Raw genomic sequence first — 24662 nt, 5'->3', positions numbered from 1 at the left:
TAGCATGTCATGTAGTATGTCATGTAGCATGTCTTGTAGCGTGTCATATAGTGTGTCTCATAGCGTGTCATGTAGTGTCCTGTCACGTAGCGTGTCATATAGTGTGTCTCATCAGTTGTGTATTGTAACACTACACTGTTACTTCAATGGCTGCCGTGGAGGAAGAGGAGGAGGAACTCTTCATCAAAGCAGGTGAGGTGGGTGTTTATTATGACATCATCAGCCAATCATACTGAGCGTGTGCGTAGAGCTGACAGGAGTCGGCCAGCAGCTCCGTGCAGAGCGCCACGCCCTCCAGGCCGCGGGCGCCAAACGAAGACGGATCCCACGCCAGCTTGAAAACACTGACGCTGAGCTGGCCAGGAAGAGGGCGGAGCTACGTGCGCCCCAGAGGACGCTGGGAAACATTAAAAACACGGCTGGTGTGTCAGCTCTCTGTCGTCATGGTTACTGTTGCTAGGCCGCCAAGCCCCTCCCATCCGCTGTCAACCTGTCGTAGGTAGCAATGTTAGCATCAGATACGCACACACACACACACACACACACTGGCACGCACCTGAAGGTCTCGGTGTGCGATGGCGTGGAGCAACGTGACACAGCGAGACGCCCGAGTGGTCAGCTGATGCCTCACCGCCTCTGGGGGGGGCGGGTCACATGACATGTCGGCCAGGAGGCGCAGCAAACACGGCAGCAACACGTCCACACGACACGCAAACCTGTGTTTCACCAGCATCACGTTACCGCCGCGTGTGCACGTGTTTGTGCACGTGTGTTCGTGCACGTACCGTGGCCACGCGGCCGCCATGGCGGTCTGCAGCGCCTCCAGGACCTTCAGGCGGCTGGTCTCCTCAGGCGGGTCGCTGACCTCCAAGTATCCCACGACAACACGCTCCAGCCGCCGCAGGTGCCGACACACGGCCACGCCCACCCTGCACACACACACACACACACACACACACACACACGCTGAGGCCTGGGAGGACACACACACACACACACACACACACACCTACCTGTCCAGGTAAGCAGGAAGCGCGGAGGCGTAGACGCGCCGCAGCAACACTTTATGCTCCGCCTCCATGTGGGTGAGGAGCAGGCGCAGCACGTCGTCATGGCGACAGGGCTTCCTGCGGGGGGGGCTGACAGAGGAGGGGGGCTTCTCTAAAACCAACAGCAGGTCCAACAGACAGGCCAGAACCCGCTACACACACACACACACACACACACACACAGTCAGCACGGACCCCTGCATGGTGTGTGTGTGTGTGTGTGTGTGTGTGTGTGTGTGTGTCACCTGGAGGAGAGGAGCCTGGGAGGAGTAGAGATGTTTGAGTAACGTCTGGTAGACCACCTGACCTCTGTTGTACTGACGCAGCTCACATGCAGGCTACACACACACACACACACACACACACACACACACACAGTCAGCGTGTGTGTGTGTGTGTGTGTGTGTGTGTGTGTGAGAAAGAGAGAGAGAGCGACCGTGTGGAGGACGATGTGGTGCAGACACGCGACTCCCAGCATGCAGTTCTCCACGGCGTGGTGGTCGCTGAGGAGGAGGGCGGGGGGGAGGAGGCGGGGCAGCTGCGGGGCGAGGGCGGGGCGCGTCACCTGCCAAAACCACAACGCCAGGGCATCGGGTGAGCCGTGATGTCACACCGCCGGCGAGGGCGTGGGGTGGGGTTAAAGGTCACCTGGAGGAGCGTCCAGGCGAACACCAACTTGGCCGCTTCGCCGCCACGCCGCCACGAATCCCTCAAACACATCAAGTGCACTTGGATACAGTCGGGAAGACCAGCGAGTGTACTTACTGCAGTGCACTTACCTGGTCAGTTGAGGTTGCAGGTCATCCAGGACTCCTCCCAGGATGCCACCTGTATGCCCCTCCCCTTCCTTCCCAAGGCCCGCCTCGCCCATCAGGAGGTGGGCGGAGCTTGTCCAGCTTCCCGCTCTCAGCAACGCCCCCTGCAGGCTCTGTGCCGCCAGTCTGGAGGAGGAGCTGCTCCACGCCTGCTCCTGCACGACACACACACACGCAAGATGGCGGCCTCCTCCTAAGATGGCGGCCGAATGGTCCACGCGCTCACCTGGAAGTGTGTGACAGCAAAGACGCACACGTGCGGCGCCACGGCCAGCAGCAGACCTCTGGCTCCGCCCTCGGCCTCCTCCAGGCGTCCCAGCAGCGCTTGGAGGGCGGAGCACACCTGGGTGGCGACGGCGGGAACGTGGCGATAGTCATCGGGTGGCGGCGGGCCGCGATCCTCGTCACTCGGCGGCAGAGCGGCGCAGCCAATCAGAGCGCGGACTACAGACGCGTAGGCCGCCTCGAGCTCCGCCCACCCTTCTTCCGCCGGGCTGAACAGCCAACGAGCATCGGCCTCTTGGAAGAGTCGCGCCACGTGTCCAATCAGGGCGCTCGGGTCAGAGCCTCCATCAGTCAGGCGCCCCTGAAGACGCGGCAGCAGCGATGTGACTGGCGGCAGAGGGGCGGGGTGCGGGGGCTTCTCTCCCACATGAAGGTCATCGAGTAAGGACCAAAGATCCATCGGCGGCTGGAAGACAGGAAGCTCAATCAACTGGCGTCCACGTGGAGCCGAATATTCCCAGCTCAAAGGAAAGAATGGAACCTTTGTCTACGCCCCATTCCCAATTCCATTATTTGTGAAACGGCGCCCTCTGGTGGCCAACAGCAGCTTTAAATGTCAACAAGCACAAACATGGCGTCGTTTATCGCTGCTGCGGTACAACAATACGAACTTTTATCATTCCTGCGGTACTACAATACATAAACTTATCGTTCCTGCGGTACTACAATACTAAATACAACAAATATTGCAGATGTTTTCATACAAACGCCAATATTTGCTGCGGCGTTTTCGTATTCAGCAGGATGAATGACGGACATATCTGCTCAGCTCTCAAAACTTTATTGTACATGTCCAACAGAGACAACTGTTTTGCGTCTGTGCGCATGCGTAGTTTAGCCTTACAAAACAGCCTTTTTACTCTCTTCACACGACATTTGCTACACTGGAGCCACGATCACAGCTTCAGAGAGAATCGAACCCAAACAACGATTACATTATTCTTTTATTCGATTAATCGGCAGCGATTACTAACCCATAAAGGTTTTAAAGACATGTGTAGATAAGAAATACGACCAAGAAAGACAATAGTTTACCCGATGAAAGTAGCCAGACAGCAGACGCTTTCGCCTTCAGAACCGTACGTCTGTCAAATATGGCCGACCGGAAACAACACGTCTTTATCTCAAAGGTTCCTACACTCCCTTTAAAGTTGAGAAGGGACTTGTTGCAACTTGATCACAGACCACCAGGCCTTCTGATGTGGACCGGGGGGGGGGGGTTGAGGACCAGCAGGACCGAACTTTCGGTAGAAAAAGATTTTGACTGACGTTTCCTTTTGAACACACACAAACAACATCCTGTCTCCCACCTCCACCACACGCAGCATTTATGTTTGCGTTTCAAAGGAATGTTTCCTGGTAATTACACACCCTTACACACCCACACCCACGGCATCGTGTACGCGTGTTTGTGGTCCGTCTTCAGTCTCAAATTGAAAGCTGACGAAAACAACACGTCACACGCTAACCGCACTGGAGGCCACGCCCACGCCGCCAGTCAGCCGGAAATGCTGCTAGCAACACCGACACAAGGAGAGGAGGTCGGGGTGTCTTCCGGGATGAGAGCACCCTGGCGCCTGGCTGGTCCGGAAGTCCACGGAGGACAACGTCCCAATGCGTGTTGAGGGCGTGCCCAGACGTTCCAGCGCACGCGGGGAGCGTGCACGTGTCTCCAGGTGTGTTTAGCCGCCAGGAAGTGCCTGTGATGTGGTCTCACTTGAAAGCCCCAGACAAGACTTGAGGCGCAGAGGGAGGATCACAGGGCCGTCAGCGTGTATAAAACGAGCGCTCCGCGGGGTCTCCAGCAGATCGGGTCTTTGCGGGTCTGGGGTCCTTCTGGGATTTCTCTGGGAATATTTCTCCACGTTGGATGAAGATGGCGTCAACGTGCCCGTGGCTGTGGCGTGTGCTGCTGTGCACGTGTCTCGGTGGCGTCCTGGCGCTGGACTCCAACGCCATCAGGTGGTCCAAAGGGGACGCTCAGAGTCCTGCGCTGTTGGTGAGACTCCGCCCACTTTGCCCTGTTCGGACCGGAAGTGATGCTGATTGGCTGCTGTGTGTGTCAGAGGGGTTGCGGCAACCACGCCCAAAGGACGTCGTATCACGCGGATGGCGACCCTGAGGACGCGGTGACGCCCATCAAGAGCAAAGGTGAGTTGAGAGGCGCAGGTCAGCTGATTGGACCGCCCATGATGCACTCCCGCCCTTCCAGAGACGTCCGCCTGCGTGCGGTCCTCGGACTGCCAGGCGGGCTTGTGCTGTGCCCGCTACCTGACGGGGAGGCGGTGCCAGCGCGTCCCGGCCGAGGGCGACGTCTGCCTGCTGCGAGGCTCCAAGCTCAGGAGGAAGTTGGGACGCTGCGACTGCGGCGCCGGTCTGGCGTGCTCCGCCCCCTCACTCCGTGAGGGTGTCAGGGTCAAGGGTCAGGGCCTCTGCGTCCCCCGCCGAGGACCAGGTCGAGGGAAGACCCGGAGGACGGCCGAGACCGGATGCTGACCCGGTGTAGTCGGTCACGTGATCAGGTTCCTCCTGGGCCCTGTTGATCTTTCACAATAAAAGCTTCAAAGTGCCGGCTGCAGCCAACTGTTAGTCTGTTTGCATGCTGGAGTGAACTCTGGCCTGGAAAAGCTAGCAAGTGCGAGTTGTAGTCCAAAACAGCTAGCAAGTGCGACTTGTAGTCCAAAAGAGCTAGCAAGCGCGAGTTGTCAAGGCAATGTTTGAATGTTTTATTCTTTCAGGTGTAAAGAAAACCGTCAGACGTCCAAGTTAATGCAAAAGAAACTTTCACAGCAAAGTCACAAATGCAGCAACAAGTTTGGAAACGTAAAAAAACAGAAATCAGGGGGGGGGGGGTTCCATCAGTAGGAATGTTGAATGACGGGGCGGCGCCGGGGGGGCGGCTCAGAGCTGGCCGCAGTCGGCGATGGCGACCTTCTGGGAGGTTTTGCCCGATTGGCTGCCAAGCTTCTCCATGGCGGTGACCACATCCAGACCCTCCACCACGCTGCCGAACACCACGTGCTTCCCGTCCAGCCTGCGGGAAGAGCCACCAGCGTCACGCTTGTCCGCACTGTCGCATGACCCGGGGGCGCGTGCTCACCATTGCGTTTTGGCGGTGCAGATGAAGAACTGCGAGCCGTTGGTGTTGGGGCCGGCGTTGGCCATGGACAGGATGCCGGGGCCCGTGTGGGTCAGGCTGAAGTTCTCGTCGGCAAACTTGTTGCCATAGATGGACTTGCCTCCGGTTCCGTTGTGGTTGGTGAAGTCGCCGCCCTGGTGGACGCACCGTTACGCCCGGTTAGCCTGGCGGCAGAGCCCCCCTCCCCCTGCCCCCAGTCTCCATGGCGACTCACCTGGCACATGAACTGAGGGATGATGCGGTGGAAGGTGCTGCCCTTGTAGCCGAAACCTTTCTCGCCGGTGCACAGCGCCCGGAAGTTCTCAGCAGTTTTTGGAACCACGTCGTCACGCAGCTGAGCACAAGTTGAGAAACATGAACCGGGTACTCCATACAAGAAGAAAAGCACACTAAGTGCAGCCATGCCACTCAAACTAGCTTGCACGTGCATCCGCTTTGCGGCAAAGGCCACGCCCACAAGACAAAATGGCTCCGACTTAGCAGGTTAGCCGACTGGAGGCTACCACTTTACGTAACTCGATAAGCGGACCCCCGCCCCCCCATGGAAGTTTCCAGATGTGCTGCGCAGCTCATTCGACACTGCGGCGGCAAACGTCACGTCAGCTGGCGAACGACCAGCCCGGGGGAAAAGCGTCCCTAATGGGCGGCTTTCATCAACAAACAACATTTCCCGTCGGAACAAAGGCGGCGCCATGCTAACTGCCGGCTAGCATTAGCTGAGCACGTCGTGCTATGCTAAGTTAGCATTAGCCCATAAAGCAGGCGGCGTCGGAGCTAGCATCCGGCTCCATTTGTTATCCAAACGGAGCCAACGTCCCGCGGCAGACAAGCGGGCCTCGTGCCGCCGAAGGCGAACCGAGCCGAGCCGAGCCGACCGGGACGAGCCGGCGAAGAGCGCACGCTGCCCGTAGGCTAGCTCGGCGCGCACAGCCTCGGCCGTCAGTCACGACACAAAGAGCGCTCATGCTAATGTTACCTCCGCCTCGCAGTGCTACTTTACCTCCATCACGATGCGGCCCATCGACTTGCCGCTGGCGGTGATGTCGAAGAAGACGCGTGGTCTGGACATGTCTGCTGCTTGAGCTTCAGAAGGAAAGCAAGAAGAATTCCGGCGAGCGGCAGGGCGATTGACAAGGATCCGAGGAAGATGGCCGACCCGCGATAAAGTTTATATAAAACGCATGTGGGCGGTGATCATTTAGACTGGGCCAATTGGGAGCGTCAAAGGTTGTTATTGGCGCAGACTTTGACCAATCAACAGGCAGAATGCGACGCGTGGCGTTGTGACGTCTTGCGAACGGGTCCGCCCCTTGTCTGCAGTGTGCTCGCTTTCATGTCAGAGTGGGCCGCCTAAGCGGGGCTTCGATGTTTGCATTCATCATCTCCTCGTCTGACGCGACACCGCCACTCTTTCAAGTTCTCGTTTCATAAAGCCAAAGTTCCACGTACCGCGGCAAAGCGCGCCACACGTGAATGACAGCCTGCTTGGCCAATCGCATCGACGTCATGGCCCGCAGTCTGAGCGCGCCTCCGCGGGTAGGAAATGGGGGGTGGCGGTGCTGCGCGCTCACGCGGACAGGGCGCGGTCATCTGCAAGACGTTTAAGAGAGGAAGTGAATGTTTTCACTACTAAATCATGATTCATTTTATTTTTCATCACTTGAAAGAGCTTTTATAAGACGAACATCAAGTTTGCAATTATTGGATCGAACTGGGAAATGTGACGTCATCCAAGAGAGCCTTCATGGTTAGCTTCTGTAGCTAGCATGGACGCCCCTCCCCCTGCAGCAACACATGGAAGGAATCGTGTCTTTATCGGGACACCCATCATCAGATGACAAGATCCTGCCCCCTGATTGGTCACACGCGTCTGTCAAAATAAAGTCCACATCCAACTGCTGTCCCACAATCATTTTATTTTGAAGGGCAGCAGGATCCCCGCATGCTCTTGGTGTGGTGGGCCCACTTCCTGTCATTGCTGCTGCCTCCTTCCAGAGGAGGCGGGGTTTGTATGCTAACGGATGCGGAAAGCAGACCTTTCAACTCCAGCACTGGAAGGCCTGGAAAGTAATCCACCAACTTCCGGTGATGCCTTCACGGACACGTGGAGTCCAGGACGTCTGGGGATGAGTTTTTTGAAGCTTTCACACAACAAAACACACGTTGACGAGCGCAAACCATCACGTAGACAAAAAGGAAGTTCAGTTGTTTTCAAAGAGGGACAGCAGGTCGTCGTTGTTGTTGTTGTTGGGGAGGTCCGGGGGTCCGAGGTAGGACAGCAGCTCGTCCGGGTTGCTCAATTCTGGAAGCAGCTGCACACGCACACACGTTGGGCATGCTGTTACCGTGACAACAATGCACCGCCGACATCTCACACTCACGTCAAGAGAAGGCTCCGGAACCTCCGTGGCCGTCCCCAACCCGAAGGGGGCGTCGGCGTGGAGGCGAGGATTTTGCTGGCTCCGCTGCATCATTTGGTTGCCATGGAGACCCTGCTGCGGCAGAGGAGGAGCACCGTGAGATGCGGGGACAACATCTGAGGGGGGGGCGTGCCAGCGTACCTGTCCAGTCAGTGGGTGGGGGGGCAGCTTGTCGGGGGTGAGGAGGACACTGGACAACTCCGACTGGTAGGAGAGGGGGGGCGGACCCGGGGAGGAAAACTCTCCCCCGACCCCCGGAGTCCCGGGACCGCCGGTGCTGAAGTCGGAGAAGGCGGCGGGCTGCCCGGGATACGATGGCGCTGGGGGAGGAACAGCATCATCATTCATCCATCAGGTGTACAGGAAAGAGGAGCGTACCTGGGCCAGAGAAGTCGGGGGTGTTTCTACCGCCCCCCGCCGACAGAGAAGGGTACTGCACGGGGGAGGCGGCAGCGGTGGCCGTGGAGGAGATGGAGGAAGGGGCGGGGCCCAGCGAGGCGATCATCTCCATGACGCTGGGCAGCACCATGTGACTGGGACTCAGTGTCCGGCAGCGTTTCAGTGCCGGGCCGTCCGACTCCTCCTTGATGTGCAGGTCCGGTTTGATGGGAACCGGCTTCCAGCTACAAGCCGGGTCGATGGTGATCTCCTCGTAGTCGGAGCTGGGGGGGGGGCAGGTGAGGGATGTGATTTTGTAAACAAAGACACGGCCGGTGTGATGCGACTCACTTCTGAACGTAGATGAGGATTCCCAGCATGTACTGGTCCACTTCCAGACCCTCCAGCAGCGCCGTCTTACTGCACACACGCACACACGCACATGCACACGCACACACAGGTTGAAGCAATGCAAGGGAGCGTGCACGTGCACGTACATACTTGCACACAGGACAACGCCACGTTCCTCTCTCACAGTTGAGCTGCAGGTACGACTCCAGGTCAAAACACTGCAGACAGGAAGTGATGTCACACAAACAGAACGTGAGGTTCAAGCACCCGACCCGCCGCCTCTGACCTGCACGTGTCTGCAGTCGTGGCCTCTGGCGGGCAGCTGGATGCGGCGGAAGGTGATGGGACACTTGAGCAAGACCCTGATGGCGGTCTGCTCCACGCCGTCCTCCCCGTTGAGGCCGGGGGTCCCGGGAATGGAGCCGCTGCTGAAGTTTCTTTTTACTGGAAAGCAACACAAGAAGCACGTACGGTCAGCGAGGACGCCGCGGCAAAGAGGCGGGGCTTGAAGGCGCCTCACTCTTGGCGACGCAGTGCTCGGCGGGAAGCCTCTTCTTCATCAGGCCCTGCAGCACCGAGCGCACGGACGGCCGATGGACCAGCTGGAGCAGGAACAGGTGAGACTGGGATGGGGAGACACCGGGGGGACACGGGTGTGAGCGGCGCCGCCCCCGAAGCAGGGCGTGTGCGTGCGTGAGCGGGGGTGTTCTTACGCAGCAGCAGGCGGTGACGGTGATCTGGATGGTGTTCCTGCCGGGCTGGCACACCTGCTTCAGGTACAGGGCCTTATGGGACGTTTTGTTGTCCCCGCGCTCAATGGTGAGCGGCGTGGCGTTGACGCTCACCTGAGGGAGAAGGGGGCGGGGTTTACACTTACTACCAACAGCGGAGATAGCTGAGGATGAAGACCAGACCTGCACGGAGGCGGGCCAGTTTGTGTTCATCTGGCGGTCCTCATGGTGGTAACACTTGAACTGGAGCTCCAGGTCCGGCCTACAGACACCAGATAGTCTAGATCAGGGTGGACCTACAGCACCTTGGTAGACCGGGTAGGCTACTGGCCCAGTAGGATGCAGACCCGGATTCAAACATTGCCATGCGCCTTTATTGTGAAGGCTAAGAGGAAGTTGGGTGCTCACCTCATGACGAGTGTTTTGTAGACGGAGTCCTTGAGCTGGAAGACGTGGTTGCTGACCGCCAGGTTGTGTTCCAACCTGAAGGGCTCCAGGACCACGCCGTCACGCACGGGGAAGGTCAGCCGCAGGTCGTCGCTGGGGTTACCTGCCCGACAGGAAGTCGGCCGCATTACCACGAGGTTCACCGGCGGGTCACACGGCGCACAGAGGGTGCGTACCTGTGGCAGGGGGAGGAGCCAAGCCAGCCATGTTGGGTTTGACGTCGCCGGCGCCGGGCGACATGTAGGGGGGGGCCATGGAGCCGCTGGGCGTGATGGGCGGAGTCGGGTTTCCGGGGAGCGGAGAGCTGGGATAAGCGGGCAAGCCTCGCCCCGGCTGGGCGGCACCACAGTCACATGGTTACTTCCTACCTCCGCAGGTATCTCTGAGTGCCGAGTGGCTCTTACCCCAGAAGGCGGGTTGAAGGACTGGTAAAGGCTGCCGGCGCCCCCTGCTGTCTGACCGTTGAACTGCTCCTGCTGCACAAACACTAGCACTCGCACACAAACACACACTGACTCACAACGTGCACACTCGTCACTCACCTTGTAGTACTGAGCGCTGGGGGGACCGGAGGGGGGGTACTGGGGGAGGGGCATCTTATGACTCTGGTATGAGGGGGCGGAGCCTGTCCTCTGTGAGGCAGACCCTGCAAGTCAAAAAAATGGGAAATTGACTGGAAGCTACACGAGTAGCGAATCAGAAGCATCGGCTAGTCACCATGCTGACCCGGGTGGTACTGCGAGTACGAGCCGGCCCCGGGTGGGCCGCCCGCACCTGAAATGGGCATGGAACCGGCAGCCCCGCCAGGACCCAAACCAACAGGGACGCCGTATTGCTGAGTCATTCCGGGGAAAACCTGAGGGGGAAAGACATAGATCACATGTGTGGACCGGGGGCCGGAGCGCTGCAGGGTTCTATCCAAGGGGGTCCTCCAGCAGGTGATTTAGTAGACCCGCCCCTTCCCTCAAACCAAAGGAGGTCCATCCTTACTATCTCCTGCTTCAGTGCTAGAAGGAACACCTGTAGTGTCCGGGCCCCCATGGCAGGACTTTGACACCCACGATGGACGCCACCCACGACTCACCTCAGAGTTGTAGGCCCGCTTCAGGCCTTGCGGGGGTCTCAACTGACCCTGCTGTGATGTGGGAGCATAGTTTGGGTGCTGCGTGACCCTCTGGGTGCCTCCCCCGGGCCCATACATGGGGCTCATGGAGGTGGGGCCCCTGGCAGGTCCAGGTCCCATAGTGGGGGTTCCACGGGGGACGGAGTGGGCCATGAACTGGTTACTATAAGCGGGGCCGCCCATCTGAGACGCAAGAGCAAAGGTCAGGTGACGTTCTTCAGGTGACGGCAGCCATGATGACATCACACTCACGTGACCGTAGTTCATTTCCTGGTTTTGTTTCTCCTGGATGGCGGCTACAGTTGCCGTGGCGGTCGCGGTCGCCGTAGCAGCGGCTGCCGCCACGGCAGCGGCGGCGGCCTGTGTGAAGTCGGCCGTGCCTCTGGAGCCACTGGGGTTGGAGGGGTAACTGGGGACACAAAGTCAGAGGTCAGGTGCCATTGGTGAATGTCCGCAGGTCAGCATGAGATACTCACCTTCCCCCGTAGCCCCCCGGCCCGCCAACATAGCCCCCACTGGGCCTGCCGTACACGCCCTGGTTCAGGTAGGCCTTGGTGGGCTCACCATAGCTCTGTTGGCCCATGTAGCCCCCGGGACCCCCTGCCATGCCGGCACCCCCGGGGCCCTGCATCATGGGACCCCCAGGTTGGTTGGCCCCGGGGCCCATCACTCCTCCCCCCAGACCCTGACATACAGAAAAGGTGTGTTATGTGTGTGTTTGTGTGTGTGTGTGTGTGATGTCATACCTGGCTGGCCGAGGGGTTGGTGACCCCCCACACCGTGGTCACCACAGACAGGGACCCTGTAGGCTGATTGGTGGGCTGCTGCCAGCTGGAGGGGTCGTAGGGGAAGGAGCCCTCACTGAGAGCACGTGGGGGGGTGTGGTCAGTGTGGGCGGTGCCAGCGCCGTGTGTGTGTGCGTGCGTGCGTACCTGTGCGGGTTGCCGGACAGTCCAGCCTTCATCTGATTGAGAGGATTCATGTGGGCGGAGCCTGTGTGGAGGACAAGGTGATGTAACAAAGAGGGGGTCAACATGGCCATTCTAGCAAAAGGTGACCACGTGTGGCTGACAGTGCAGCCAATGAGAAGTCGCCTCAGTTTTTGAACGTCACATGTATGACGTAATCTTCGAGGGGCGTGTCCAGGTGATCCCACACAAGTGATGTTGCTGCTCAACAACACAATCATGTTCACTTTCTACCTAGCTAACAAGGTCACGTGACACAAAGTCGTGTGATGACGTCACGTCCCAAACAATACACTTATTAGGGTTGCCTGAAGGGGGCTAACCTAGACATTTTAGGCTGTGGCCATAAGCTAATGCTAATGCTAACAGCTGCCTGCTCCGCGTTAGGCGAGTCAACACACTAAAGTGCCGGACTATGTTGTTGAACCCGGCATCTCATCCACCACGATGACGTTTAAACGTTTAAACACACTTTAACTCATAATGACGTTGTTTTAACTCCGTCTCTCACCAGCCGTCCATTCACAGCTGTTAGCTTGACTGAGTGACAATGGAATGTTACGATGCTAACAGTTAGCCCCGGCTAATGTCTCCTACCAACACACCGTATTGTTGTACTGGTGTTTCGACTCAACACTGCGTGTCGTTCACCGAATAAAAGCAAACATAACGACGCTACAAAAGGTTCATCCGGCGGCCGACTTACCTCCTCTACCTCCTCGCCGAACAAGCCCCGCTGCCGGGCTCCGTGTTCTGTGCTCCTCCGGGCCTCCGGGGCATCAAGAAGCAAAAGGCAGTAATTAGCCCCTACAGGCGGGACTACCTGTTCAAACACGTCCCCAAATATCCACAAACAATCTTCCGCAGAAGCCCAGATTCGCCTCGGAGCTCCGGGTTCGCCTCCTCCAGGCTCCGGCCAGTCAAGTCCAGCGCGCCGCCGGCCTCTGCGTCGACTATCCGGCGTCAGTAGACGCCACCATCACCCGCAGCCCCGCGGCTCAGCGACCACCCACGACCACGACACGCAGCTCGTACGGACACTGGCGGCTTGTCCGTGGCCCTGTTCCGCATCGTCGCCGTGGCCGAGACGGAGAAAAAGAGGACGGCCGTCTGACACAAGAGGGAGGGAGGGAGGGAGGGGGCGGGGGTGTCAGACACGAATCATCTTCATCGTCCACGCTGGGAACACTGGGAACAGTACGTCCACTAGTCCAACAGTCCTGCTGGGAACACTCTAGGGAAATGGTTTTCCTGAGGTGATCATTGTCATTAGGTCTCACATAAACACTCCTAAGGGGATGATGCCTCCGTGGAAGGGCAACCATGTTCTCCATGAACATCTCGTCAGAGGAGAGAAGCAACTGAAAGACGTTTGGCGTACATAAAGAAATCTTTATTGACTGAAGCAAAAACACGGAAGAGAGGCTTCCATCCCCGCTAGGAAAATAAATAAATGACTGTTTGTCTCACAGGAGCTCCACGCGCGGACCTCGTCTTCTGCCGTCGTCACTTCCGCAGGGACAACTTTCACCATCTGGACCGAGTGCGGTCCTTTGGCACGTGACAAGCGCGCCGGCTTCCTCTAATCACAAACAAATGTGGCGTTGCCGTGACGACTAAGGACCTGCTGAAAGGCAAACAGTGCTAATGCTAACCAGCATGGAGTAAAACCAGAAGGACCTTTGACCCCGCGTGGAGGATGATGAAGAGGGAGGGTTCCTTTGTCGCTGATGTGGCGGCCAATAAAAAGCATGATCATTAAAAGGCGGTGCCAATTAGGATGATGAAAAAAAGCACGTGTGCGTGTGCAGGGGCGGTAGGGTCCAACGTTTGCGGCAGGGTCAGAGGTCACAGGACTACTGCTGATCCTTGAAAGCTTCCAGGTCAAAGGCCGTGTCCAGGAAGCGCCGCAGCTCCATCAGGTGAGTGTTCTTGTTTCCCGTGGCCGGAGCCGCCGCCGGACCGCGCCCCGCGTACCTGGCACACACACACAGGTCAAAGGTCACACGTTGGCTGTAGCGGAGGTGGTGACAAACGATAAACCCGATTACGAGACAAAAGCGTAAAACGTTGCCATGACGATGGCAGGGTTACCAGACGGGCTTGGCTCTCTGGATGGTGGTCCTGATGCGAGGTTTGACGTAGTCGTAGTAGCCCTGGTTCTTGTGCTCTTCTTGACACCACACCAGGTCGGCATTGGCGAAGCGCTCAGACTCCGCCTTCACCTGGTCGAAGGGGAAGGGGGACAGCTGGAGGCGAGGAGAGAAGCCGTGAGCGTTTCTCGGCGCGGTGGAGCAGGTTGGAGGCCGGGCGCGGCGGTACCTGCTCCATGCGTGCGATGGCGACTGTTCCCTCCATTCCGCGGCTCTTCCTCTCTTTGGTCAGCTCGTAGTAGACCTTCCCTGTGCAGAAGATCAACCTCTTCACCTTGTCCGGACATTCCGAGGGGCCAGCGCCGCCTTCTGGGATCAGCCTCTGGAAGTGGGTTCCTGCACGAAACCAAGGGGAGGAAGGAAGGTTGAGAAGTGGGCGGAGCTGAAGCTGCACCCAGTAGAGCGGAAGGCCCCCCCCCCACCTGGCAGCATCTCGTCAAAACTGGATCTGGCCTCTGGGTGGCGCAGCAGGGACTTGGGAGTGAAGACGATAAGCTGCAGAGAAACAGGAAATGACATCACAGGCTGTGGAGTGGGCTTGGGTTCCCCTCCATGAGCACGAAGGCGTCCTCCTCTTAGACCACATGCACGCATCATTGCCATCTTTGGTCCATAACGTCAGCGCGGCTCAGGGGGCGGGGTCTCATGCAAGCATCTCACCGGCTTCCTGAAGGGGAGGAGGATCTGCCGGCGCACGACGTGGAAGTAGTTCCCGGGCGTGGAGCAGTTGACCACGATCCAGTTGCAGTCGTACAGCTGCTGCACGGCAAAGTCGTCGCCGATGTTCTGAGAGAGGAGCAGGGGGGGGTTGGCATCGCTTATCTGCAGGGGGGGGGGTCGGCACCGTCTCTTACCGGCATCACGTCGGGGTCGTCGTTGCACATCTGGAGGAACCTCTCCGGTCGAGCGGAAGAATGTTCCGGACCCTGTGGATGAGTGGGGGGGGTCAGAGCGGCGGCCGCGGCGGCGACTCTTAGCGGGGGCGGAGCTATCTCACCATGCCCTCCATGCCGTGGGGCAGCAGCAGCACGATGCCGTTCTGGCGGACCCACTTGGCCTGGCCGGGGCAGATGAACTGGTCGATGATGCACTGGGCCGTGTTGTGGAAGTCGCCAAACTGCGCCTCCCACAGGATGAGCGCGTTGGGGCTCGCCATGGCAAAGCCCAACTCGAAGCCTGACCGCAGCAAAAACGCGTTACATGGACAGGAAGCGCGGGAGCGGCAGACAGGAAGTGCACCGGGGACTGACCCAGGACGCCGTACTCCGACAGGGAGCTGTTGCAGACGGTGTAAGGCGCCTGGTCGGGAGCCATGTGGTTCATGGGAATGCAGATCCGCTTGTCCACGTTCTGGTCGTGGAGGACGTGGTGGCGGTGGCTGCAGGCAGGCGGCACGTCACACACGGGAACCTTGCGGCATCTCCTGACTTCACGTACCTGAACGTCCCACGCTCCACGTCCTGGCCCGACAGCCGCACGTGGATCCCCTCCTTCAGCAGAGACCCGAAGGCCATGTACTCTCCCAGAGCCCAGTCCACGGTCCGGTTCCGCACCATCTCTCCACGGCTCTTCAGGATACGACTCAGTCCTGGAAGACCGTGAATCACGTGAGCAGGTGAGGTCACTGAAAGTCCGGACTTTTGGAGACAAAGATGCATGCCGACCTCCGTGGATGGTAAAGTCCTCCACAGGGACGGATGAGGCCACTTGTCCGATGTGGTTCAGGTTCTCCTCGGTCAGGCCGGTGGAGGGGCAGCTCATAGACTTGGGCTGTCCATCCAGAGTGAAGAAACCTGCAGATGGAAGAGACAGAAGGTCTTGGTCCAGTGGCGTGATGGCCGTGGTTCCGCTCGCGATGCTCCTCACCGGGCCACGGCGAGTCCAGCCAGTGTTTGATGTGCAGGATCTTCTCATCCTTGGAGCGAGCGTACGCCTCCTCGCAAATCCTGTCATACTTGGCGATTTCCTCCTGCCGAGCGACATTCAGCATCAGAGCTTTGCGGGCAAACGGACCCATGGGGTTCTGGCGGTACCTCGTACTCCTGGCGGGTCACGGTTCCGTCTGAGATGAGTTTCTCGGCGTACTTCTGCAGGACGGGCTTCTGCTTCTTGATCTGCTTGTACATGAGCGGCTGGGTGAACATGGGCTCGTCCATCTCGTTGTGGCCCATTCGGCGGTAGCAGACCTGCACACACGGTGGCGGTCAGTGGCGGCGCCAGGGCGGCGTCCCGCCAGTCGTGACGGCGTGAGCACTGACCAGGTCCACCACCACGTCCTTGTGGAAGGTGGCACGCCACTCGGCCGCCACCTTGCACACGTACATGACGGCCTCCGGGTCGTCGGCGTTGACGTGGAAGATGGGGGCGTTGACCACTCGGGCCACATCGGTTGGATACGGGGACGAGCGCGCCATACGCGGGTCGGTGGTGAACCCGATCTGCAAACAGGAAGTGGAAAAGTTGGGACGCTGTTCGGCGGCTCCTCCCTCCCGGGGCGCTCACCTGGTTGTTGACCACGACGTGCACGGTGCCGTGGGTGGTGTAGGAAGGGAGGTCGGACAGATGGAAGGTCTCGTAGACGATGCCCTGACCCGCAAACGCCGCGTCCCCGTGGAGCAGGATGGACATCACCTGCGCACGGAGCGGAGCGCCAGGCGTCAGATTCCGGTCGCGGCTGGAGTCGAGGCGCGACTCACCCGGTTCCCGTCGTTGTCCCCGCAGTAGAACTGCTCCGCCTTGGTCTTGCCCTGCACCACGGGGTCTGCTGCCTCCAGGTGGGAGGGGTTGGCCACCAGGGACAAGGTGATGTTGCGGTCCGTCACGCGGTTGATCCTCCGGTGGTACATTCCCAGGTGGTACTTGACGTCGCCGGAGCCCTGGGGAGAGAAGTAACAGGTCTGTGGCGTGTGCTGCCGTTACTGTGGCGACAAGAAAATGGCGGCTACCTCGTCAGCCGCCTCCAGTTTGGAGTCAAACTGACAGAAGATCTGCTCCAGCTCCTTCCGGATCACATTGGCCAGCACGTTCAGGCGACCCCTAAGGAGGGAGGCATGGGGTTGGCATGGGGTCGGCGTGGGGTCGGCGTGGGGTCGGCGCGGGGTCGGCGCGGGGTCGGCGTGTGCGTGCGTTACCTGTGAGGCATGCCCATGATGACGTACTCCACGCCGCTGGCAGAGGACACGTCGATGATGGTTTTCAGAGACGGGATGAGGGACTCGCACCCCTCCAAGCCGAAGCGCTTCTCAGCCGACCATTTCTTCTGCAGGAACTCCTCGAACCTGCACGTGCACACACGGGAACCGGCGTTATTTGGGCGGCCCGCGGGGCGGCTCAGCCGCAGGCGGGGCCCACCTGGTGGAGCGGACCATGCGGGCCAGCAGAGTCCTCTTCTCTTCCAGGGTGAACTGCATCACGCCCGGCGTCTCAAACTTCTGGCGGATCCACTGGCACTGGTCCAGGTCGTTGATGAACATGAACTCCACGCCGATGTGCTGGCAGTACGCCATCTGCACCAGCACAAGCTAACGTTAGCCACTGCACTCCTTCATGCTAATGCTAACAGCGCTCACCTCCAGTCGGCGTATGATCTCCTTCAAGGGCAGAGCGCTCTCTGAACCTCCAATGAAGGTGGTGGTGGGCAGGCGGAAGACTTTCTCCAGGTCAGACTCGTCCAGCCCGTAGAAGCCTGGGGGTCGAGGGGGGGAGGGGGGAGACATGTCACTCAGTGATGGGAGGAAGAGCAGGAGACATCCATCACACCACACAGGACACACGATGGTGGTGGGGGTCCCAGCGGGCGGGGGGTGGTGGTCATCAGTGAAGATAGTGCCATCATCACGCCATGCTTCCATAGTCTTCCTATCCTTCTGCTTCCATCCCAGCTTGTAGAAGCTGCTATGCTTCATGTGGCGGCCATAAATCAGGTCATCATATGTCATATTGAAAAGTCAAGCGGGGGTGGGGGGGGGGGGGGCATTGCATGAGCAGAATGACGTGTAGCCTGGAGGGGGCGCTACGGCGTCCCCGGCTGGCCTGATGAGGAGCTCCTGCACGGTCATGTGACCCACACAACAGCAGCAGCCGCTAGCAGCTAGCCGACTAGGGGGGGTCGGGGGTCGGCGTCATCACTTTCCTACAGGAGCTTCCTTCACACACACACACACGCGCTACTTTCTATTGGATACGCACTTCCTGCTAACGCAGTACCACACATCACCTCTGATACGCTAAGCACCTACGACAGGGGTGTCCAACACCAGCCTGGGGGGGGCACGACCTGCCCTCCCCACATTCTATTAAATAACAGCTAAATAACCCAACAAGTCCAATCATTAAGGCAATGAAGTCATAACATTACAGTGGTGCCTTGGTTAACATCTGCCCCGGTTAGTGTCTATTTTGGTTAACAACCATTTAGCCTTAGCTTGCGCTCGCCGGCTTGTTTGGTTCTTTTTGTTTTTGTCCTGATTACAGAGTCGCCACAGCGGATCTTTTGGACCCGCATACTGATTTTTGGTTTAGCCCTTCCTGACGAATCCCGATGATGCTGACTCGTGGAGATTCCGACCCGAGGCGCCCGCTCCAAAGTACACAACGCTAACCGCTACGGCTTCTTTAGCGTCCGGTTCATTTACGCCACCATCTTGCATCCAAGTTTTCTATGCCGCTTATCGTCCTTAGGGTCACGGGGTATGCTGGAGCCGAGCCCAGCTGACTTGGGGCGAGAGGCAGGGGATCCAAGGCGTGACGTGGCGATACTCGCACATGATGGCGTGATGCTGCACTGAGGGACGGGTCAACGTGATGGCGGCATCGGCTGCATGCGCACGCGCACCCTGCCTAACCGCGCCTGGAGGACGGCGCTCCTTTCCGTTCTCCTCACCACGTCTTTTCTTTTCACATTCCACCTCCAACGGCGAGGTGGAAGTTCATGGTTTGGACACCCCCGAGGAAGGGTTGCGGCAGGAAGCCCGGCGCACACAAGCGAGCAACACCAAGACGGCTACGCTACCGCTTCCTCGCCGTACCTCCCACCGTGAGGACCTGCAGCCGCTCCTTGACGGTGTCTGGACGGGCGGCAAAAGGGGGAGGAAACATCCACAGAGTTAGTCACCTGCTCGTCCTGAGGGAGGATGGACGCCATGCCGAGGTCAGCGGGGATGAGACTAATTCCTGCAGCTCAGCTGGGCTAAGCTAATTAGCGGCGAGCGATGCTACTGGCAAACAAGACAGGAGGAGGAGGAGGAGACACCTGACACCTTCATGTCCTCAACTTCCACCCTGCTGGCAAACATCTCCCCCCACGTGCACCACACCCGTCTCCTCCGTCCCTCCATGGCTCTGCTGCGACAGCTGGAAGCCCAGGTGATATTCCAAGCCGGCCAGAAGCGACCCGAGGTCCTGGCATCTAAACTTCTTCTCGGGACCTTTTCAGTGCCCACAAACACATCGCCACCTTCCTCAAAGCACACGAGCAACGCCGTCAGAACGTTGTGGAAGCGGTGGAGCAGGAGGGGGGGCGCGCCAAGCGAGGAAGAGCAGGAGGAGGAGGAGTCTGAGACGTTTGCTCCTCACCCAGCTTGTCGGAGGACGTGATAATGTCAGTGGGGACGCACGAGTCCAGATCAGCGTCCATGATGCCGAGCGGGTCCAACTGGGCCACATGGTGCCCGCGGATCTACAGGGAACGAGGACAGAGCCCACCCGGGATGGAGTGGGTGGGGGGTGGGGTGGGGGTGACCACGTGAGGACAAAGACGACAGTGACCCAGTTGGAAGCAAACACAAGGAAACGGGAAGCGTAGGAGATGACAAGCAGAAGAAGAAGAGCAGCAAGGATGAAGAGGATGGAGGGGTGGGGTCAGGGGGGGTCGGGGGGGGGGGAGAAGCAATGTTAGCACACCAAGCAGGAACAACTTGTTTTCTCTCACCAACATCCTGGAAGCCGCTACTGACTGGAGCATCATCAAAATTCACACAGCTGATTCCCAGAGGGTCCAAGTGGGCATTGTGATGCCCCATGACCTGCACGCACACACAACGCACGTGGACGTACACACACACACACACACACACACACACACACACCGTTACAGCAAAGCTGGCATGGAACCTGCTGTGGATGGACAGTAGGTGCTGGTCCACATGTGAGCTAAACATTCCATGTCAGCCGTGGTACAGGACTCGGACCACAAGGGGGCGGTGGTGGTTCCTCACAGTTACAGATGGAAACACAAAAAGAACCAGGAAAGAAGAAGAGGAAGTGCACATTTGTCTGGTCTGGGCATTAGAATGCGAGAAAAGGAGTTCGTATGAGCTAGCTAACGATGCACGTCATTGGGACGCTTCAGCCCTAAAAGAAACATTCCCAAATCCCAAGTCTTCCCTTTCCATAGTTGGCCTGTATGGAAAGGAATGGCCAATGTACTAAATGGCGCCCGTGGTGTATAGGCCCCCCCAGAGTGTTTAGGCTAGGACACCCGTGGTGTATAGGCCCCCCCAGAGTGTTTAGGCTAGGACACCCGTGGTGTATAGGCCCCCCAGAGTGTTTAGGCTAGGACACCCGTGGTGTATAGGTCCCCCAGAGTGTTTAGGCTAGGACACCCGTGGTGTATAGGCCCCCCAGAGTGTTTAGGCTAGGACACCCGTGGTGTATAGGCCCCCCAGAGTGTTTAGGCTAGGACACCCGTGGTGTATAGGCCCCCCAGAGTGTTTAGGCTAGGACACCCGTGGTGTATAGGCCCCCCAGAGTGTTTAGGCTAGGACACCCGTGGTGTATAGGCCCCCCAGAGTGTTTAGGCTAGGACACCCGTGGTGTATAGGCCCCCCAGAGTGTTTAGGCTAGGACACCCGTGGTGTATAGGTCCCCCAGAGTGTTGACGTTAGCTGTATGATTTGCTGTGCTAAAGATAGGAAGTGAAGTTTGACTTTGGAGGTTGCAGCGTGTATGAAGATAGAGGTATGAATGATGGTGTGAGGCTGTGGTGCCCCCCAGGAGAGTGCGTGGTGTGTTCATGGCCCCGCCACATAGACCATACCTTAGATCATATCTCATTGATGGATGCGTTAGCATGCTAGGACATGCTCGTGTATAGGATGAAGGCCTAGCTAAGCGTGTGTATACCTGATAGGCCCTGATCAGGGACTGCACAGCCAGGTGGTCTTCCACCAGCTTTTCCACGTTGGGCTGAGATCCAACCAGAGAGGAGAGTTGCGGAGCGGCAGTCAGACCCAGAGGAGACTGGTAGGCGGCGCCGGGAGGAGCACCGGCATTAGCGTTTCGGAAAAACACATCCCACGACTGCAAGGGACAAAAAGGCAGATGGATTTCAGCACGCTCTTTTTTTTCCCCCCCATCAGCTGCTTCACGCTACACTGCTTCAGCCCATCAACACCACCACGAGCCGCCCACCTCTTCCAGCCCCACCGGGGAGAAGCTGAGGCGTGATCAGGCCTTATACTGACCTCTTGGCCTACCTGTACCCGTCAGGGCCGCGTACACACCAAAGACCAAAGACATAGGGAAGTGACCCTCTCCTTCATGGGGGGCTATTAATAAACCCTAAATCAGTTCACCCCCTCCCCCTCCTCTCGCAAGGGGTTTGGTTCCAGAACCCAAACATGTCTCAACCTCTCACACGAGCTAAGACTCCTTCCCCACAAGAGAACCGGATTTGGCCGCCCAAGACCAGGTCGTCCAGGCACCCCGCAGGTGGTGTACACAATTAATGTACTACTATGTACACAATAAATAATGTACTACTTACTATGTACACAATAAATAATGTACTACTTACTATGTACACAATAAATAATGTACAACTTACTATGTACACAATAAATAATGTACAACTTACTATGTACACAATAAATAATGTACTACTTACTATGTACCCAATAATTAATGTACTACTTACTATGTACACAATAATTAATGTACTACTTACTATGTACACAATAATTAATGTACTACTTACTATGTACACAATAATTAATGTACTACTTACTATGTACACAATAAATAATGTACTACTTACTATGTACACAATAAATAATGTACTACTTACTATGTACCCAATAAATAATGTACTACTTACTATGTACACAATAAATAATGTACTACTTACTATGTACCCAATAATTAATGTACTACTTACTATGTACACAATAAATAATGTACTACTTACTATGTACACAATAAATAATGTACAACTTACTATGTACACAATAAATAATGTACTACTTACTATGTACCCAATAATTAATGTACTACTTACTATGTACACAATAATTAATGTACTACTTACTATGTACACAATAATTAATGTACTACTTACTATGTACACAATAATTAATGTACTACTTACTATGTACACAATAAATAATGTACTACTTACTATGTACACAATAAATAATGTACTACTTACTATGTACCCAATAAATAATGTACTACTTACTATGTACACAATAAATAATGTACTACTTACTATGTACCCAATAATTAATGTACTACTTACTATGTACACAATAATTAATGTACTACTTACTATGTACACAATAAATGTACTACTTACTATGTACACAATAAATAATGTACTACTTACTATGTACCCAATAATTAATGTACTACTTACTATGTACACAATAATTAATGTACTACTTACTATGTACCCAATAATGTACTACTTACTATGTACACAATAAATAATGTACTACTTACTATGTACCCAATAAATAATGTACTACTTACTATGTACACAATAATTAATGTACTACTTACTATGTACCCAATAATGTACTACTTACTATGTACACAATAAATAATGTACTACTTACTATGTACCCAATAATTAATGTACTACTTACTATGTACACAATAAATAATGTACTACTTACTATGTACACAATAATTAATGTACTACTTACTATGTACCCAATAATTAATGTACTACTTACTATGTACCCAATAATTAATGTACTACTTACTATGTACCCAATAATTAATGTACTACTTACTATGTACACAATAATTAATGTACTACTTACTATGTACACAATAAATAATGTACTCCATCGGGCGTGTGTTGGCCTTTCATGTGGTTCACGTCTGTTTACGGCCAAATAAGAGGAAGAATATAAACAGGAAGTTGACTTCTTTTTACACTTGATCAAATGGGCCATCAAACACGTGATTTCTATTCCCAAGCCACCTGGGGGTCCCGCACGATGTTTGCATGCTTGCTCAGTCATGGGACTCTGCTGCTATCATTAGCCAAGCGGAGGGTCAAAGGTGAAAGCACAGATGGTTTCCTCCAGCAGAGGGCGCCACAGCGGCTCACCTTGTGTACACTCTTGGGGTTCTCCAGCCAGGCGTAGTACATCTCCTCCACATAGTTGGAACTGGTTCCGTTCAGAAAGGGCTCGGAGGCCACAGGCGCTGTGTAACACCTGATTGGCTGAAACGTCCTTGTGGAGGCGGCTGTGATCGGCTGCTGCCGGCCAACAGTCTGAGCCGCCTGCGAGGCCGTGAGCGGGCGCAAGCGCGCCGCACAAGTCCTTAATCGATGCATAAGAAGTCCTTAAGCTGGCACACGCACCGAGGCGCTCAGTTCAAAAAAGGCGGGGGCGTCCTCAAGGTCAGAGTGACGGATGGCGGCCGACGACGAAGACTCACTTTGTGTCCACGGAGAGACCCTGTGGTGGGGACAGCAGACATGTTGGCATGCTAGCAACAAACATCAAGTCACACGGCACCGTCACGTGCCGGCAGGGGGCGCCGTCAACTCAAGTCAACCAACTCAGCTGTCATGGTGTCTCCCATACAAGTAAAAAAGTTAGAAATCATGACAAAAAATGTTTTTTTGTTTAAATAATTTGTTTATGAAGAGGCATGTACGCCGTCATAAAGATCCATCCAGAAGAAGATGGCGAGGAAAGTAGCAGAGCAGCAGAACAAGTTTTGACCTTGTTCACTCTCCCCACTAACAAAACACCCAGCCTTCATGCTGCTGCGCTGGTCCCGCCCCGTCATGAGAGCTCCCTCCTCATTGGCCTGCCAGCCTTGGAATCCCGCCTAAAAATAGACCTTAGCGCTTCCCCAATGGGCAGGGCGGCTGTCAATCAGATATCCAAGCCCAAATGCCGAGATCGTCCGTACTAAAACAATATTAAAAAACAAAACACGCCTTTACCTGTGGCCAAAGCCAAAGGTATCAACATAATAGAACAATTTCACTCCAAACACTACACCGAGGTTTTACTAGCTAGAAGCTCACGGGTTATGTAATTAGCCGGCTAGCTTGTACTTTCGACTTTATTGAATCGCCACTTTTGTGAGGAGCTAACATTGCTAACGCTTGTCGCCCAAAGCCTTTAAATCAGTAGATGAACGTTAGCTTGTTAGCATACATGCGGGTAAGAGTGCGTATGGTGTCAAGGTTGGTGACGTTGTGTCTCCTCACGGCGCCCGAGCTAGCAGGCATGCTAACATGCTAACAAGCTTTTGTCTTGCTCCAATTTGCGAGAACGGATGATAAATTGGCTTCAAACTGCCACCGGATGTGGATTTAGCAGAGAAGCGGTCACGCAGGACCGGTTACTGACCTCAAGAAAGGCTGCGGAGCGACTCCCTTCTCTGCCGGCAGCCCGGACGCCCTTCTTCGACACTCCCGGCACATGAATGACACCCCGCCGCCCCGAGTGTGAAAGCGAGGCCGCGGCGGAAGTGACGACACCTCGTCCTTGAGCAGCGGTTTTACCGAAATAGTTGCGCTGCTCTAAATGAAAGGACCAGGCCGGTTGGGAT

The 24662-nt window shown here is 56.3% G+C and overlaps 5 protein-coding genes across 14 annotated transcripts; 1 reads left to right on the top strand and 4 right to left on the bottom strand.

The window, feature by feature from the left end:
* Nucleotides 1–183: 183 nt before the first annotated feature.
* Nucleotides 184–3514, bottom strand: tti2 (TELO2 interacting protein 2). Its single transcript, XM_058072139.1, has 10 exons — nt 3185–3514; nt 2091–2555; nt 1829–2019; nt 1698–1758; nt 1486–1614; nt 1295–1387; nt 1014–1201; nt 786–929; nt 557–716; nt 184–490 (listed from the first exon to the last, which is right to left on the bottom strand). Exons 2-10 carry the CDS (start codon nt 2547–2549, stop codon nt 428–430), a joined length of 1488 nt encoding a protein of 495 aa, XP_057928122.1. The 5' UTR covers nt 2550–2555; nt 3185–3514; the 3' UTR covers nt 184–427.
* LOC131128834 (dickkopf-related protein 1-like) lies at nt 3359–5164 on the top strand. The gene is made up of 3 exons (XM_058072140.1): nt 3359–4148; nt 4216–4300; nt 4362–5164. Exons 1-3 carry the CDS (start codon nt 4020–4022, stop codon nt 4643–4645), a joined length of 498 nt encoding a protein of 165 aa, XP_057928123.1. The 5' UTR covers nt 3359–4019; the 3' UTR covers nt 4646–5164.
* Nucleotides 4852–6458, bottom strand: ppiaa (peptidylprolyl isomerase Aa (cyclophilin A)). Its single transcript, XM_058072141.1, has 4 exons — nt 6289–6458; nt 5503–5622; nt 5250–5422; nt 4852–5183 (listed from the first exon to the last, which is right to left on the bottom strand). The coding sequence occupies exons 1-4, from the start codon at nt 6355–6357 to the stop codon at nt 5051–5053; spliced, it is 495 nt and encodes a 164-aa protein (XP_057928124.1). The 5' UTR covers nt 6358–6458; the 3' UTR covers nt 4852–5050.
* Nucleotides 6459–7184: 726 nt separating this feature from the next.
* LOC131128830 (zinc finger MIZ domain-containing protein 2-like) lies at nt 7185–12857 on the bottom strand. 7 transcript variants are annotated; one of them, XM_058072132.1, is made up of 20 exons: nt 12413–12857; nt 11671–11731; nt 11485–11599; nt 11215–11423; nt 10991–11147; nt 10700–10921; nt 10333–10471; nt 10158–10261; nt 10020–10088; nt 9792–9948; nt 9577–9718; nt 9151–9430; nt 8958–9060; nt 8724–8881; nt 8588–8655; nt 8438–8506; nt 8087–8370; nt 7850–8028; nt 7670–7783; nt 7185–7600 (listed from the first exon to the last, which is right to left on the bottom strand). In XM_058072132.1, exons 2-20 carry the CDS (start codon nt 11718–11720, stop codon nt 7490–7492), a joined length of 2730 nt encoding a protein of 909 aa, XP_057928115.1. In that variant the 5' UTR covers nt 11721–11731; nt 12413–12857; the 3' UTR covers nt 7185–7489. The 7 variants fall into 7 exon arrangements, with proteins under 7 accessions (XP_057928115.1, XP_057928119.1, XP_057928112.1 ...); XM_058072136.1 differs by having other exon boundaries at nt 10342–10471; XM_058072129.1 differs by having other exon boundaries at nt 10020–10091; nt 12413–12856.
* Nucleotides 12858–13084: 227 nt separating this feature from the next.
* ogdha (oxoglutarate dehydrogenase a) lies at nt 13085–24611 on the bottom strand. Of its 4 annotated transcripts, none has more exons than XM_058072125.1 (24): nt 24461–24611; nt 23197–23551; nt 20982–21158; nt 19789–19882; nt 18887–18925; nt 17429–17544; nt 17211–17365; nt 16991–17137; nt 16805–16895; nt 16556–16735; nt 16362–16490; nt 16118–16297; nt 15893–16045; nt 15726–15828; nt 15524–15652; nt 15297–15447; nt 15110–15237; nt 14857–15035; nt 14714–14785; nt 14520–14645; nt 14282–14354; nt 14029–14195; nt 13801–13955; nt 13085–13683 (listed from the first exon to the last, which is right to left on the bottom strand). In XM_058072125.1, the coding sequence occupies exons 2-24, from the start codon at nt 23425–23427 to the stop codon at nt 13563–13565; spliced, it is 3096 nt and encodes a 1031-aa protein (XP_057928108.1). In that variant the 5' UTR covers nt 23428–23551; nt 24461–24611; the 3' UTR covers nt 13085–13562. The 4 variants fall into 4 exon arrangements, with proteins under 4 accessions (XP_057928108.1, XP_057928111.1, XP_057928110.1 ...); XM_058072128.1 differs by lacking the exon at nt 19789–19882 and adding an exon at nt 19434–19536; XM_058072127.1 differs by lacking the exon at nt 18887–18925.
* Nucleotides 24612–24662: the final 51 nt, after the last annotated feature.

Source organism: Doryrhamphus excisus, chromosome 4 (genome assembly GCF_030265055.1).
Source record: "Doryrhamphus excisus isolate RoL2022-K1 chromosome 4, RoL_Dexc_1.0, whole genome shotgun sequence".
Lineage (NCBI taxonomy): Eukaryota > Metazoa > Chordata > Actinopteri > Syngnathiformes > Syngnathidae > Doryrhamphus > Doryrhamphus excisus.
The sequence above is the reverse complement of the archived record's forward strand: the minus strand, read 5'-3'. Positions and strand labels throughout refer to the sequence as shown.

Bases quoted from the DNA above. Each gene is read 5' to 3' on its own strand.
- tti2 (XM_058072139.1), bottom strand. From the start codon at position 2,549: ATGGATCTTTGGTCCTTACTCGATGACCTTCATGTGGGAGAGAAGCCC. The intron at 1,615-1,697 runs GTGACCTTTAAC...TGGTTTTGGCAG, and splicing joins TCGCCTGGACGCTCCTCCAG to GTGACGCGCCCCGCCCTCGC. The intron at 717-785 runs GTACGTGCACGA...GGTGAAACACAG, and splicing joins ATGGCGGCCGCGTGGCCACG to GTTTGCGTGTCGTGTGGACG.
- LOC131128834 (XM_058072140.1), top strand. From the start codon at position 4,020: ATGAAGATGGCGTCAACGTGCCCGTGGCTGTGGCGTGTGCTGCTGTGC. The intron at 4,149-4,215 runs GTGAGACTCCGC...TGTGTGTGTCAG, and splicing joins CTCAGAGTCCTGCGCTGTTG to AGGGGTTGCGGCAACCACGC. The intron at 4,301-4,361 runs GTGAGTTGAGAG...CCGCCCTTCCAG, and splicing joins GACGCCCATCAAGAGCAAAG to AGACGTCCGCCTGCGTGCGG.
- ppiaa (XM_058072141.1), bottom strand. From the start codon at position 6,357: ATGTCCAGACCACGCGTCTTCTTCGACATCACCGCCAGCGGCAAGTCG. The intron at 5,623-6,288 runs GTAAAGTAGCAC...ACTTGTGCTCAG, and splicing joins TGGGCCGCATCGTGATGGAG to CTGCGTGACGACGTGGTTCC. The intron at 5,423-5,502 runs GTGAGTCGCCAT...TGCGTCCACCAG, and splicing joins TCCCTCAGTTCATGTGCCAG to GGCGGCGACTTCACCAACCA.
- LOC131128830 (XM_058072129.1), bottom strand. From the start codon at position 11,720: ATGAATCCTCTCAATCAGATGAAGGCTGGACTGTCCGGCAACCCGCAC. The intron at 11,148-11,214 runs GTGAGTATCTCA...TTGTGTCCCCAG, and splicing joins CCGGGGGGCTACGGGGGAAG to TTACCCCTCCAACCCCAGTG. The intron at 10,092-10,157 runs GTGAGTGACGAG...GTGTTTGTGCAG, and splicing joins CCAGCGCTCAGTACTACAAG to CAGGAGCAGTTCAACGGTCA.
- ogdha (XM_058072128.1), bottom strand. From the start codon at position 23,427: ATGCATCGATTAAGGACTTGTGCGGCGCGCTTGCGCCCGCTCACGGCC. The intron at 14,786-14,856 runs GTGAGATAGCTC...ACTCATCCACAG, and splicing joins CCCACGGCATGGAGGGCATG to GGTCCGGAACATTCTTCCGC. The intron at 14,196-14,281 runs GTGGGGGGGGGG...GGTTTCGTGCAG, and splicing joins TTTTGACGAGATGCTGCCAG to GAACCCACTTCCAGAGGCTG.